This window comes from Asterias amurensis, chromosome 1 (assembly GCF_032118995.1).
Source record: "Asterias amurensis chromosome 1, ASM3211899v1".
NCBI classification, from domain to species: domain Eukaryota; kingdom Metazoa; phylum Echinodermata; class Asteroidea; order Forcipulatida; family Asteriidae; genus Asterias; species Asterias amurensis.
In genome coordinates this window covers 34,907,402-34,922,647 of record NC_092648.1, presented here as the reverse complement: position 1 = coordinate 34,922,647, position 15,246 = coordinate 34,907,402, and the positions used below count along the sequence as shown (strand labels likewise).

General features: G+C 38.4%; 1 protein-coding gene across 1 annotated transcript; it reads right to left on the bottom strand.

Annotated features, from left to right (window-relative positions):
• Nucleotides 1–2,164: 2,164 nt before the first annotated feature.
• LOC139944181 (cholesterol 24-hydroxylase-like) lies at nucleotides 2,165–9,456 on the bottom strand. The gene is made up of 7 exons (XM_071941181.1): nucleotides 9,282–9,456; nucleotides 8,538–8,610; nucleotides 7,999–8,083; nucleotides 7,600–7,710; nucleotides 6,767–6,852; nucleotides 3,051–3,117; nucleotides 2,165–2,332 (listed from the first exon to the last, which is right to left on the bottom strand). The coding sequence occupies exons 1-7, from the start codon at nucleotides 9,454–9,456 to the stop codon at nucleotides 2,165–2,167; spliced, it is 765 nt and encodes a 254-aa protein (XP_071797282.1).
• Between the last annotated feature and the right edge of the window lie 5,790 nt (nucleotides 9,457–15,246).

Here is a 15,246-nt window from a genome sequence, read left to right as displayed (position 1 = left end):
TTATTATTATTATTATTATTATTATTATTATTATTATTATTATTATTATTATTATTATTATTATTATTATTATTGTCCTATTTATGAATTGCGAGTGACGGTCAGATCAAACTTGGTATCGGGTTATTTTTTTTATAACATTAGGTTAATGCCTTACTGAGTCTATCCATACCAAAAATGAAAGAGTAATTCCCAGTATTTAACAAAAATACATAACTAAGCTTGTAAAAGGATGCAAAAAAAGTTAAATGCGAGTGATGCTGGAATGGCCCGTCTGCTCAATAAAAGCACAAGCATATTTTTTTCTTCAGCAGCTCTGGGACCTCGTCTTTATTTCATGACACTGCTTATATCGCATAATTCTGCTCTTAGGGCGCCCTGTAAAGCCTTGGCGGTAAGTTGGGTCCTGCTTGAAATGGTTAAACATCAGTTAAAGGCAGTGGACACTACTGGTGATGACTCAAAATAATTATTGGCATAAAACCTTTCTTGGTGACGAGTAATGGGGAGAGGTTGATGGTATAAAACATTGTGAGAAACGGCTCCCTCTGAAGTGCCATAGTTTTCGAGAAAGAAATAATTTTCCACGAATTTGATTTCGAGACCTCAGATTTAGAATTTAAGGTCTTGAAATTAACCATGTAAACGCACTCAACTTCGTGTGACAAGGGTGTTCTTTCTTTCATTATTATCTCGCAACTTCAATGACCGATTGAGCTCAAATTTTCACAGGTTTGTTATTTTATGAGATTAACCAACTGTGAAGGCTAGTCTTGACAATTACCAATAGTGTCCACTGCCTTTAAAACAGCCTCTTACAAGCAGTATGAAACAACCTTTTAAATATATCTTTCAAACTGTACAAAACTGACATTAATATTCCCATGAAATTTTTGGGGGATTGTAGTACTGAAAAAAAGGGTTTCCTTGTTAAAGAAAAATACAATTATAAAAGGTTACATCATTGTATGCATTTTGTTTAAATCCTCGTTTTTATTCTCCTTGTGCATTGTATAGTGTGTTATTTTTTTATATGTGCTTTGTTGTGCTTTGTGATTGGTGTGGTGCTTTTTAAAACCTCTATGATCATTGCAATTTCTTCTTTTTAAAGATAAGTAAAGTTTGCTTATGTTGTCTTATGTTCAGCCAAAGTAGGTGTTACGGAATAATACGAAAATAAGGGGCACTGTCGCCATAATAATTGAAGGCTGTGGCTGTAGTAGGTATGAACTGTACCTTCTGTGTAAAATAGTGAAAAACACCACTCTTTACATTTCGAGCTGTGCTCCATACGGCTCTTCAAAAAGAGTGGTGGTTATTTCACGCTTATAGAGGGTTTTCACTCCAGGACAGAGTGAAAAATCACTCAAAAAGATGCAAACTTCAATCTAAAAGAGTGGAAGACCACTCGAAAAAGAGTTGTCTTTCATATGGATCTTCAAAGAGTTCTTTTTTCACTCGTTTACATTAAGAGAGTAACCCAGTAACTGTGACATGCCCTAGCTGCCCTTTGTGATGTGACAGCCAGCATGGACACCTTAGGTAATTCATTGTCAAAGACCAGTATTCTCACTTGGTGTATCAACATATGCATAAAATAACAAATTTGGACTCAAATTGGTCACCCAAGTTGCAAGAGAGTAAATTTGTGCGCTTTCAGATGCCTAAAATGGTCTTCAGGAGAGTGGAAGTTTTCATTTGTGAGGTATATGAGAAATAACCTCTTTCTCAAAAAATATGTTACTTCAAGGGGAGCCGTTTCTCACAATGTGTTAAACTATCAAGATGCTCGTTACCAAGTAAATTTTTATGCTAACAGTTTTTGTGGGTACTTATCAATATTGTCTAGTGCCTTTAAATCCACACACCTTAATACACGCCTGCTATGGTAACGACAGTACAGTGTTACAGTTTTTAACACTAACTACATTTCAGGTGGATATTTATTTAAAAAAAGTTAAACACTACAACAAACTCTTTTCTAAAATGGAAATACTTCCTACACTTTTTGGGAAGCTTACTTAGAGTTATAACACCAGAAAAGGAACGAAATAAAAACCAAAAAAAGTATTTGTTGTTATAACATTTCGATTGTACAGAAAAGAAACAAACATCTGTTCTCTAGATTTTTTGTTTCATATTTTACTCAACTTCTTTTATTATGTCAGACATTGGGTATGATGTCAGACCTAGGTGCGGCCGGTTTGACGTATACTCGACACGAATCCTTTGGCTTGCAGGTAACGCTAGCTACACAGTCGAAACTCTGACCTGGCACGAGGTCAAAGGTGAAATTCTTCATCAACTTAGCCATGGCAACCTGAGCCTCAATCTGAAAACATCAAAGTTAACAGTACAAATGACAAATGGCACGCAATAAGATGGAGTGTATATCAAGTAGGAGTAAGTTTTATGTTGAACATTCAACAAGTGACGGGCGTCATTCTCGAGTCCAGTTGTGGTGGGAGTTTGTTTAATTTATGTTCATGAAAATGTAGTTATAGACGAAGAAAAGATCGAAGATGGTATAGAGACGAAGAGAGCGATTCAATGAGAGAGGGTTGAGAGCGGTAGTTTTAATCAAGGAAAGTCGATCTAAATGGTCTGAGTTTGAGCAAGTTTGGAACAAGTTCTCACAGTTTTCTAGCCCCCCCCCCAAAAAAAAAAAAAAAAAACAACAACAAAAAAAACAGAAACAGAAACAGAAGCAGCTGTGTTTAAGGAGTCGGGTGAAAACCGCTGAGTTCGAAACTGACACACCCTAGGTGCCACAATTAACTGGCTTCTTGTCAGGACTTACTAGTCCTTTAGAGACAGCGTACTGTGAAATGGGTCGTATTGAGCTGTCAATACACTGGGTCAGTCAAGCCAGTGGTGATGGGAAAACATACCCAGCCGGTATCGTACAGCCCTTGGGCGGAGGTTGTTGATGATGGTTGGAATTAGTATATATGACGGATTATTCAATATATTGTAGCTCTTAATTTTGTAAGAAGTGGAAACACAACAGAGATAGAGATCCAAGTTGCCCTTATAAAAGTATTACTCACCATAGCAAACTGCTTCCCGATACACTTCCTTGGACCCAGGGAGAACGGGATGTACATGTTATTGTGGCTAATGACAAAACAAAACATTAGGCATAGCATTAGAGGAAGGTATTTTGTTTTATTTCGTATGACTACAGTCATTCTAATCTGGCAGTTTTCAAACCCATCAAACTCTGATGTTTCTGTTGAGCTGAGTGTGGGTTCGAATCCTGGTCGTGACACTTGTGTCCCCGAGCAAGACACTTAACCATTAGATTCTCTCCACCAAGGGGTAAATGGGTACCTGCGAGGGCAGAGATGGTTCTTGTGATTGATTAGCTTATAGTGCGCTACATACTTGGCAGCACAGGCTGTAATAACACCCCACGGAGCTGAGATAGTGGGTGCGTTCGTTTAGCTCCCCTGGGTCGACCCCGGTGCGTGGCGGTGTTTTTTTACCAGGACGAACGTGGGTAGTTATCTGCACACACTCGTCCTGGAAAAAAAATGCCACACACCGGGGTCGACCCAGGGAAGCTAAACGAACGCACCCGTTGTTAAAGTCACCTTGGGTAAATTTCTAGAAATGAGAAATAGATATCTATACTATTAAAAGCGTAACCTGCGCCATCTTGGATTGAAAATTAGAAGGTCCAGTGGTATGGCATCCTTGTGGAATCCAACACGGTTGTTTGTGTGGAATTCAATACGTTTGCGTGGTTTCAGACGTCGGGTTGCAAGTCTGCAAAACCCGGAACCAAACTCGCACTTACAAGTCATGTGATTGGAGGAAGTTTGGGCGGCGACCGTGCGTCAACCACTGGTCGATGTTGTTACCAGACTTCCTAGAAATCTTTCTGACAGGCGACTCATTGGACAGTGTTTCGCAGATGGTGCTCCGGATTGGTTCATTCATTGCCCCTTGCCCGCCCACCCGCCATTCGATCCGCCCTTTTTGGTCAGGTTACTTTCGTGTTGTACTAAGCATGGTTCTCCGGATTGGTTCATTCATTGCCGCGCAGGGTCGAAATGGTCGAAGAGGCTGGGTGCCAGGACAAAACCGAAACCAATCTCACGAATTTGACCGAATTTGCATTGAATGGATGAAGTACCGTAGATTGATGTTTCGCAGGTGACCATGTGTCAACCACTGGTCGACGTTGTTATCAGACTTCCTAGAAATCCTTATGCGGGTGACTCATTTGTTGAAAAGATTAAATGGAGAATATTTATAAAAAAGCATTCACTTCCAAACGGCATGAGAATTATCATGATGAACAAGGATGTGATCAAACGGAAGCTTAATAATTTGGAAACATTGGGTAGGGCCGGCTATAGGTTGGAAGATGTCTAAGGGAACTTTACAATTAATAACATTTTGGGGGTGGGGGGGGGCCTTACACAAAGAGCCATTCTGGTCAGTGTATTGTGAGTGGTGTGTTGTCTGGTTTGAGACAGGCCACCTGTTGCTTGGTGAAGAAGGTCGCCGTGGGACCACTTTAGGTTGACAGTGGGTGGCGACCTTGGACCTTTTGCCAGTAAACTCAAATGGGTACATGAATACCGTTTTAGAATACGGTCTGTTCATGGAGGTATAATGTTGCAGTTTCAGAGTTTAACCATGGAGGTAGAATTGTGAAACCATTCCTTACTCTATGGTGAAACTTAAACACACACGTCAAAGGCTGTTTTGAAGCTGTAAAAAAAGAACTTTGCTTTGCATTTGGTCAAAGTTGTTAAGCAAAACGACATTAAGTTTCCTTTTGAATAAGTCCATTCACAAAATTGGTTAGAGCAGTGTGTCGGTCAGATCTCAGAATAAACATTTTGCCAAATCCATTTTGAAGCCTAATTTAGCCATCGGCCCGTCGGGTTGGTTACTGATGGAGATAATATTAACAAAAGAGACCTCGTGCGGCTGAATGGGGTACATTTTTAGGAGTTTGTCTATTGACCCAAACTGGACGAAACAAACCCTAAACATGACCTGACATGCTTTCTGAAAGTGAAATAAGTTAGAGAAAATTAAGGAGTGGGGACGAGTTTATCGTTTTTATTTAGTTTGTTTGATATAGGGTTCCAGAGATATGGGATGTATGGAGGTTTGTTCCTAGAGCAGCGTGAACATGAACGCGGTCAGAAGTTGTGTCGTTTGTCGTTCAAATTTCGCGAGATGCAATAACCCCAAGTGACAATAAAACAAAACCAGACCTGCCAAGTCTCACGCATTAGGCGTGAAACTCACGCATTTGGGCTCTGTCTCACGCTCACACGCACATCAACCATTATTGGGGCGAGATCGGGAAAAAAAAATTAACGACATTTTTTGTACAAAATTTGTACAAACAGAGCGCAAATTTGCAGATTGCGCACGCTTTTGCTCATCCAGTAGGTTCAGCTCAAATTCGGCAGAGCGCAAAACGCTTATTGCGCACAAGTTTGTTCCGATTCTTTTAGCAAATTCGTTGAAATGCGCTCCACTAGCGAAGACACAACAGGCAGAAGAAGTGAGCGATTGATTTTGGACATCATTTTTAGTCTCTTTTTTTCAAGTTTGGAAGGATATAATCTGACACAATCGAACCTCCACATTAACCATCAACATCTCCTGTGTACCTCAAGTGAGTTTTAATTATTCTGAGGAGGCTTTTGATGCATTTTGAAACACTTTTTGTCCACAATTAAATTTCACATTGTCTTATTTATTTATAAATAAAATAAAATAAAAAAAGGTTGGGCGGCGATTTAAAAAGGCCTTCTTAAACTTGCAATTTTTTTTCCGGGGGGATGGGGGTTGAGCTTTGAAAAATCTCACACATAGCTAGCCTCTGGACTTGGCATCTCTGCCTGCAAAACACTTTTTTACGTTCACGTTAAGTGCTCCCGTTATACATGCAGCCTATTGACCAGAAAGCTTACAAGACCAATTCAGAAGAGAATAAACTAAAAAGAGCCCTACGCTTTTACCGCCCCCGCCCCCCCCCGAAAAAAACACAGTAGATAAATTAGATTTGTGGCACACAGCATGTTCCAAAAATTCGCTTTACTTATAGTGCTGTAGCAACGCTATGTATCGTGGGAAGTAAAAATGTCATTTTTGACGATGTTTTTTAAAAAGGAAATGCAAGCATTATGAATGTATATTGAGTGTGTGGAGAAAGTTTTGGTAGTGTAGTACAAAAGAAACTTTAGTTATTGCTGGCTAACGGTCAGTTTCACCTATCAACCCTGATTTGAAAAACGTGTAACGTTAGGGAGGCCCAACATATTAGATCCCTATAAGGATCACGGGGGAGCCTTATAGTTTCTAGATGCATAAGGTACGTTGTCTAACCCAAAACGAGGTGGGTACAGCCACTGCAAGTAGTGGTGGTCTGGTGGACGTGCGAAATAGCTTCATTTTGGGTTAGAATTATGACGCCATGCATAAATATTGAGAGAGGCGTATAACACCCTCACCCACATTTCGAAATATTTGTGTAAAGGATTTTAATATCCTGGCGGGGTGCCGCGCGAAGCGCGGCATCCCGCTAGTATGTATAAATATTCATTCCAGGTGTCTTTGAGGAATGATTTAAGGCCCAGTGACCTGGGGTAATAATGTTGAAGCGACCATGAGCGTCAATGCGTGACAGACCTGAGCTCTATATGAGGAGCCACTATTATTTCTGAGAATAGACTCATTTAGTTTGCTCACATAGCAAGGGGTTTTCTATAAGATTAAAGGCATGTCTTACTTGTCTCCACCTAAGAATCGGCTCGGCATAAATTCTTCTGGGCTTTCGAAATACTCCTTCTGTCTCGCCAGGTTCACAATGCAAATCTTAAGGAGTAGGATATAAGTGATTAGATAATCTTACATTTATGTCATTCAGTTGAACAAAGTTTTAATACGAGGTAATGAGTGAATCAAGAAAAAGTGAAAAGAAAAAAAGACATCTTCACAGTTTGGCAACTCATTTGCTGCCAAACATAAGCACAATTATATCGAACCCTTAGCACGATTGCTGTAACTGCGCCACGCTCAGTGGTAAATGTGTAACCACTGTGGCAATCACTCGTGGTGACGTCATGCAGGGGACTTGGGGCTGACCCGGCTGAGCCCCTGGAATGGCGTCACAGCTATTCGAATGTCGACCCGGGGTCGGGGAAGCTGTTCGAGCGCACCAACTGTTTAGACACACTGTACTACCAAAATTACGCAACCAAAAAGTATTGTGATGATGATGACGTCAGGTGAATGGGGGTCATGCCCGATAGGCCTTTGCAAAGAATTAAACCAAAATGTAAAATAATGGAATGAATTAGGAAACAAAAAGTGAAAAACCCACATACCGCTCCTAAGAGATCTTTGCACATCTACTTCCCTTGAGTGCTTTAAGTCCAGTTTAAAAACTTATTTGTCAAAATGTTCTGTCTTAATCAGTGTAGAGCTTTCTTAGTGTTCTATTAAATTTTCTATCTGTTGGTGTCTTTACAATTTGGATAGATATGTGCAAGATACAACATATATATTTAATTATTCATATATCTCCATATGAAATAGTAAATAAAAAGGGGAAAAACTCACAATAATAGATGTATTAGCAGGGAGTTTAATGCCGTTCCAGACCACTTCTTTCGGCGTCTTCCTCAGCACAATTGGCACCGGGGAATGGAAACGTAAAGTTTCCTTCAACACCTAAAGGATTCAAACCAAGTTACAGATGGGAAAAAAAGGTGGCTGAATTTTTTCATTTTTTTAAACTTTCATTTTCAGTAAATGAAACCAATAAATCACTTCATCAATTCAGCATATTATTGCAATGAGCCCCCCCCCCCCTTTTTTCTTTTAGAGGTCATTGCTAACAACACCTCACAGACACATTTTCAAGGAAACATTTTGATGAATAGCTAGGTTTGCGGTAACATCAAGGAGCAATCACTCATTGTGCATTATTCAATATACCTTAAATTCATACAAACTTACAGCGGTTGTGTATTTCAGTTTGGATAGGTCTTCAAAGCTGACATATCCATCATCACCAAGCACTGCATCAACTTCAGTCTTCATCCTTATAACAAAAAACATATAAATAAGAGTTAACCACAGAACTGGTGTGACAACCTAACATAATAATGACCACTTTGCATATACCATTTTTTTAGTTTGGTTTATTTATTTATTAAATATTTAACATAAATACATTTTTTAATATTTTTTATTACTTTACAGAAGCTTAATAGTAGACTTGGTACTATTGTTTAATGGCAGCTTATAAGCTAAACCCCAAAACAAACAAGCACACAAAACACTAATAAAGACAACAACCCACATAAATAGATAGATAAGAACCCCAAAAAAACCAAGAACAATAACCCAACATCCAACAAATACCCCCCCCCCAAACAAAAAAAAACACAAAAAAACCCACCACCCCCCCCCCCCTAAAAAAAAAAAAAAAAAAAAAAAAAACACCCCCACTAAAACACAAGTTCACATTGCTTTTAAACCGACGAGTGACTTACTTGTACACTATTTCTGGATGTCTCCCAAGCTCCAGCAATGTAGATGCCATAAGACACGCTGTCGTCTCTTGACCTATACAAATAAAAGCAGCAGCAACTGGTAAAAAACACCCCTGAAAGAAAGACTGCGCTGGTATTGACGAAGAGAAAATGGGAGTGGTAACAAAATCAATAATTCCCTATAACAATTAAATTGACCTTCCAGGAAAATTTATGACACATGAATGTTGACTGGCATTTGAATTTAAAATATTCAACTCAAAATTGCACCGTTGTCTACTTTTAGTTTTTTTTAGGGGTTATACTTTTGACAACCCCCCCCCCCCCCCAAAAAAAAAAAAAAAAAAAAAAAAAAAAATGTATAACCATAAATACTTACTCAGTATAAGAGCTCTGGAGAGCTGTTGATATACTATAAACAATAATTAGGATCGTCACCCTTTGAATTATTGTACTTTTATATATAGAGAGAGGTAGGTTTTTTACAATTTGAATCTGAGAAAGGCTTCAGGCATGAAGCCTTTCTCAGGCATCTGAAAGCACACAATTTTATGCATCAAAGTTAGTATTCTTTTCATTATTTTCTTGCAACTTTGATGGCCCATGTTCGCAGGTTTGTTATTTTGTGCGCATGTCAGGATATACCAAGTGAGGAAACTATATGCCGGTCGTTGTTTTTCACAGAACTAGGGAAAGTGCTGAGTATACAGTGCAAATTTCCATCTATTAATAAAAATATCTTGCCTGCCAAGAAAAATGTCACACAATGATCGATCATCAACTCCAGGTCTATGACGTTGCTGTCACCAGCTGGCATTGCAGACTGCAGAATATGACTGAGGATGTTGTTGTCCAGTTTCTCGCCTCGTTTAAGCGCTTCCATCTGGCCCATAATACACTGTCGTCCAATCTCCCGCATTCTCTTGGAAGCAGCTCTTCCCTCCCGTCGTAATTTAATATGGTCTTTAAAAGGACTAAGCTGAAATACAAATTAAATCACAAACTCCCAATAATTTTGTTTATGTTCAGTACAAACACCCTCAACTCAAACTTCCCCATTTTGTGAAAGCCGAGTTTCCTAACAACCATAATAAAGACTTGCTATGCGCACATGTCCACCCTGCTGGGTGTTCAAGGCGCAGTAAAACCGAAAAACAAAACAAAGGAAAACCACAAACAACCAAATAAGTCCTTGGAAACCTGTGAAATAAGAGACGTTTTGAGAAGAGATTTAATTTGTCTAGGTACAAAGACAAGATCACTACATTGATAAATAATTCTGGTTGTGAAGACCAGGACTCTCAGAAAAGTATACTTAATAATCAACCAAAAGCAAACAAAGTCACCTGAAAGTGGTATTTTGTCAAAATAAAGCTTTTGTCAATAATATATGTGTTTTGATGAGTGGAATGTGAATAAACAGTTAACTAAAGGTTACAAAAAAGTTTACAAATTTAAGAGTAGACCCCGACCCAAGAGGGCGCTGTTCGTGACGTCAATCGAGGCGCAATATTTGAAGAGAAAATGCTGCACAGCGCTGAAAAGACGCCGGACCGGACCACTAGGCACTATTGCTCTTGTGAGTCTGACCAGTCTTTAGTTGTTTTATTGCATCAAGCAGCAATACACTTGGTCGGCATTGCCGGAAAAATGAAGAAAACAACTTTTTCGAAACGTACAAAGTCAATGACTTGGACTTGCATGTACTTTGCATTGTGTTTACTCTACGCATCAAGGCAAAGTCTGTCTCGATTGAAGTCACAAAAGGGGTAGGCGGAGTCAACCCCCAAACAACTTTAACTGTTTTTAAACATATAAATCGTAACAAACAATTACTTAAAAATATTGTTTTATTGTTACTAAACATATACTCGTATTATTGAAAAAATAACAATTATATTTCAAGGTGACTTTAAAGCACACACATTGTGTAACAAGGGTGTTTTTCTTTCACGATTCTCGTTCAACTTCGATGACCAATTGAGTCCAAATTTTCACAGATTTGTTATTTTATTCATTTTTGGGATACACAAGGTGATAATAATGGTCTTTGACAATTACCCATGGTGCTTTTAACTGATATAAAATTTTACATGAAGGAAACAAAACCACCCAGCTATATTAAAGTCACCTGTAAGTGGTATTTTTTCAAAATAAAGCTTTTGTCACTAATATATGTGTTTTGATGAGTGGAATGTGAATAAACAGTTAACTAAAGTTTGTAAGAGGCTGTTTTAAAGGCAGTGGACACTATTGGTAATTGTCAAAGACTAGCCTTCACAGTTGGTTAATCTCATAAAATAACAAACCTGTGAAAATTTGAGCTCAATCGGTCATTGAAGTTGCGAGATAATGGGAAAAAGACCTATCGCCCCATGACTTGCTACTCTTAGTAACTTGAAGCATGTATGTATTGGAAGATCAGAGAGATCGCACAGGAGTATAAGCTTTTTCTTAAAGAATAATATGTACTAAACACCTACCCTACAAAGTATAAAAGAGGGTAACAAGAATCTAAAACAATAAAATGTATTTTAGTTAGAGGGGAATCTAAAACAATAAACTGTATTTTAGTTAGAGGGGGAAAAGGGCCGTCACTCGCATTTCCGTCACTCGCATTTCACTTTATCCGCTCATTGTGTTGTGCACAAAATGAAGCTTTTCCTCCACAATTCTGATCAAGTCTTGGCCAAGTCTTTTTAAAACAACCTTCTAAACATTTTTAAGGGAGCTGAGTGCTCAAAATACTAATTACAATAAACAAAATGTATTTTACTGAAATATTTACAAAACAATGAACTGTAATGAAATTATCCGAGCAATTGGTTTGGCATTACTCAATATAAGGCACTAACACAATGGTATTAGGAAAATTAAACAACATTAAATATTCACGAGCATGACATAGGTCACACATTCACAGTTTTGTTCACAATCGACCAAGGAAAATTTAACCAGGATGACTTTGGCAAAATGGTGCCTCCGGCCTATAGGAGGACGGCCGAAGATTCTCCCAGAATCATGCGAATCCCTCTAGTGTATCTGCCCATGCATCGAAAGGAAGCTTTTCTTTTTTGTTTGCTTTTACTGGAAGTTTTCCTGTGTTCTTGTGATCTTCATACTTTCCTGCTGCTTTCGTTTTTTTCAATGTAACGCTTTCGTCTCATTTTGCCAGTCAACGCCATTTCTAAAGTACATTTCAAAAATTTGACTCCCATAAATGACCGACCGTGTTTGTCGACGAGGTAAAAGGAAAATCACGCAATTTCGAGTGATACTTGTGTGGATCATTATATTCTACTTTTAAAATAACTTTCTAATCATATGATTTGTATAACAAATTAATACAAACGCTTTCCAAAGACAAACTCGACCGATCCAAGGCAACGTGTTCCTTTAAATACAATAATTTATATAGGTCTAATACAAAAAAATGCAGAAAAAAAGAAAATGTGTAAATCACTCGCATTTCATACCTCTCTGCATCCAACAACTGAGCACCTACAAATCTTAAAGAAAAGTCATGGGCAGATATTGTTTTTGTTTAAAGGTATAAGGTCATAAAATCGCATGGACATTTTGTAAAAACTGTTTTTTTATGGGAAAAATGCAAACAAATGAAAACAATGCACATAAATATTTGATTTTGTATAAAGCCAAACATAACAAGGAAGAAATGTGACATACATAGCAAACAATAACTATTTTACTAAAAAAGTTATTTTCCTGGTCCTTACATTCGATAGCAATAACTTAAAAATAAAAAGGAAGTTCAGGGGTGAATTTGATTTTTTGGGTCTATGACCCTGTTTGCTTGGAATTTTCCAGATGTATGAAACTGGGTCCATAACTTTTACGACGGAACCATGTCCAAGGCTGCCCTACCACTAGGCCAGCCCAGGGCCCAATTCCATAGAGCTGCATAAGTAGAGAATTATGCTTAAAGGCAGTGGACACTATTGGTAATTGTCAAAGACTAGCCTTAACAGTTGGTGTATCTCAACATATGCATAAAATAACAAACCTGTGAAAATTTGAGCTCAATCGGTCATCGAACTTGCGAGATAATAATGAAAGAAAAAAACACCCTTGTCACACGAAGAAGATGGTTGATTTCGAGACCTCAAGTTCTAAACCTGAGGTCTCGAAATCAAATTCGTGGAAAATTACTTCTTTCTCGAAAACTATGGCACTTCAGAGTGAGCCGTTTCCCACAATGTTTTATACCATCAACCTCTTCCCATTACTCGTCACCAAGAAAGGATTTATGCTAATAAATATATTGAGTAATTACCAATAGTGTCCACTGCCTTTAACACATTTTTTCTAAGCAAACATAAGCAGGATACCATTCACAAATTGTACATGTGACATGGTACTTTGGTTGGTAGCTTCATTCAACAACTTGTTTTGTACTTGGCTACTTTTTGTGCTTTTAAAAGCAGCTCATAAAATTTGGTCCTGTTCTGTGGGGAATTACAGCTATTACAGCAAATGAGGTGACAGAGTACAGAAAGAGCAAGTTTCTTTATTATCATGTAGTCAAAGATTGTAGTTCTGACTCGAACCCATATCACCGACAGTTAAGTCCCAAGCCTTCATTGTCAAAGTGCATTACCAAGCTCCGAACCTTGTAATGTTGCTTTAACTCAACGCTCATTTGCTGTTGTTATGGTGACATTTAATTAAATATATTTATCAGCTGTTCTCTGATATTTTTTTGTCTAAGCCGAGATTTGACTCGCTCCATTTCACAAGGATGTATACTATGGATGATTCCAACCTCTGCAACAAGGTCTGTTACATCATAGTTTCCTCTATGGTTCAACCATATGACCCTCTTTTTACAACATGGTTTTGGCTCTGGCTTTGGCTCCGGCTTCGGCTACAGCTTTGCCTCCGGCTGAGCCCATCCCATGATTTCCTTATCGATAAGGGTTCGCATGCCGGGAAGTGTGACACCAGATGTTCAGGCTAGCCCTAGCCTAGACTGGTCCTGTTTCGTTATCCATAAGGGTTCGCATGCCGGGAAGTGTGACACCAGATGTTCAGGCTAGCCCTAGCCTAGACTGGTTCTCTTTCGTTATCCATAAGTATTTACATGCCACGAAGTGTGACACTAGATGTTAAGGCTAGCCCTAGCCTAGACTTGTCCTCTTTCGTTATCCATAAGGATTCACATGCCAGGAAGTGTGGCACCAGATGTTCAGGCTAGCCCTACCCTAGACTGGTCCTCTTTCGTTATCCATAAGGGTTTGCATGCCAGGAAGTGTGACACCAGATGTTCAGGCTAGCCCTAGCCTAGCCTGGTCCTCTTTCGTTATCCATAAGGGGTTCGCATAACAGGAAGTGTGACACCAGATGTTCAGGCTAGCCCTAGCCTAGACTGGTCCCCTGATGTCAGATGTTTAATACATGGTCTCGCTGCATGACTGTAGGAAGGCTTACCGAAATGTGTATTGTACTTTTAGATAATGATGACAGTGTTGTTTTTGGTACAATTCAGTCGAGTGTTATACTACTCTAGTACGAGTACTTGGGCCATCGGTTCAAGTGTCCAGGTATATACAAAGTAGTAATCCGAGTACAGAGTTCAACAGCCGAGTACCAGGCACTTGGATCTGAAGAGTACGAGTCTGAGTACTTTAAAAGTACATTTCTGCAAAATCAGATTCCAGAATTACTTTTTCTAATTTCTAGGTGACAGTATGTACATTTTTATTGTAATCCTGAATACATAGACAACTTTATTCCTCTATTTTTTAAACTTGATAATTTTGTTAAGTATTGTGATGTGGTTGTTGTGGCACAATGGTCTTTAAGTTGATAGTGAATACTGTGTGCAAAGTTTCAAAAGAATTCTTTTTTTTGTAACTTTGTAAACCTCATTGGTGTTAATGGGTAAGTTAATATCATTCAACCTCTTACAAAAGTATTGGAGATAACATTTGACTAAAATTGAAACACCGTGTTATAAATAAATGTTGAGTTTCGATTGAAGCAATTCCATTCCTATTGGTAAATAAACCAAGTCTCAATTTCTTTATTAAGCAAAGACATTTTGTTGTTGGATTACAAATTCATTATCATTGCAGTCTTAATATTTCCACAAAGAAGGTCCTCGGGTTTTAATTCAAACTGTTGAAACTTACCGTCTCGTTCTTAGAGTGGTTATGATTTTGAAGGTGCCTCTTCATGATTTCATGTAAAGTTCTTTATTTTTTACTTTTACTGAATAATAATGGTACAAACACGCACATTCTTAGGACATGGTGTGCTAAACTGTTTGCACTGTGGTCAATTTTATAGAGCTGCTTAAGCATTTGCTTAAGCACGAACAGCTCGCTTATTTTACACATGTTACTGGCAAAAATGTATGTCATATACATTGATTGTGACTGGTATTTAGCTGTTGTTCACTAAGCATAACAATTGAGTGGAGTCTTGGCCGGTAATCTGATTTTACCAAGCAAGGATTTTTTTGCTTAAGCAAAATTTTGTGCTTAAGCAGCTCTTTGAAATTGGGCCCTGGTCTTATTTCCCCATAGTACTTGAAACATGTTATTGAATTGTAAGATCCGATTTCCATTTCTGAGTTTCGTGTATGGGTTTTGCCTCTTCTGTTTATTTTGTAAATTAGGTCCCAAAATCTTCACATGACTTAACATATCAGTAATATTCTGAAGACGAGCAGGGCCCAATTTCATAG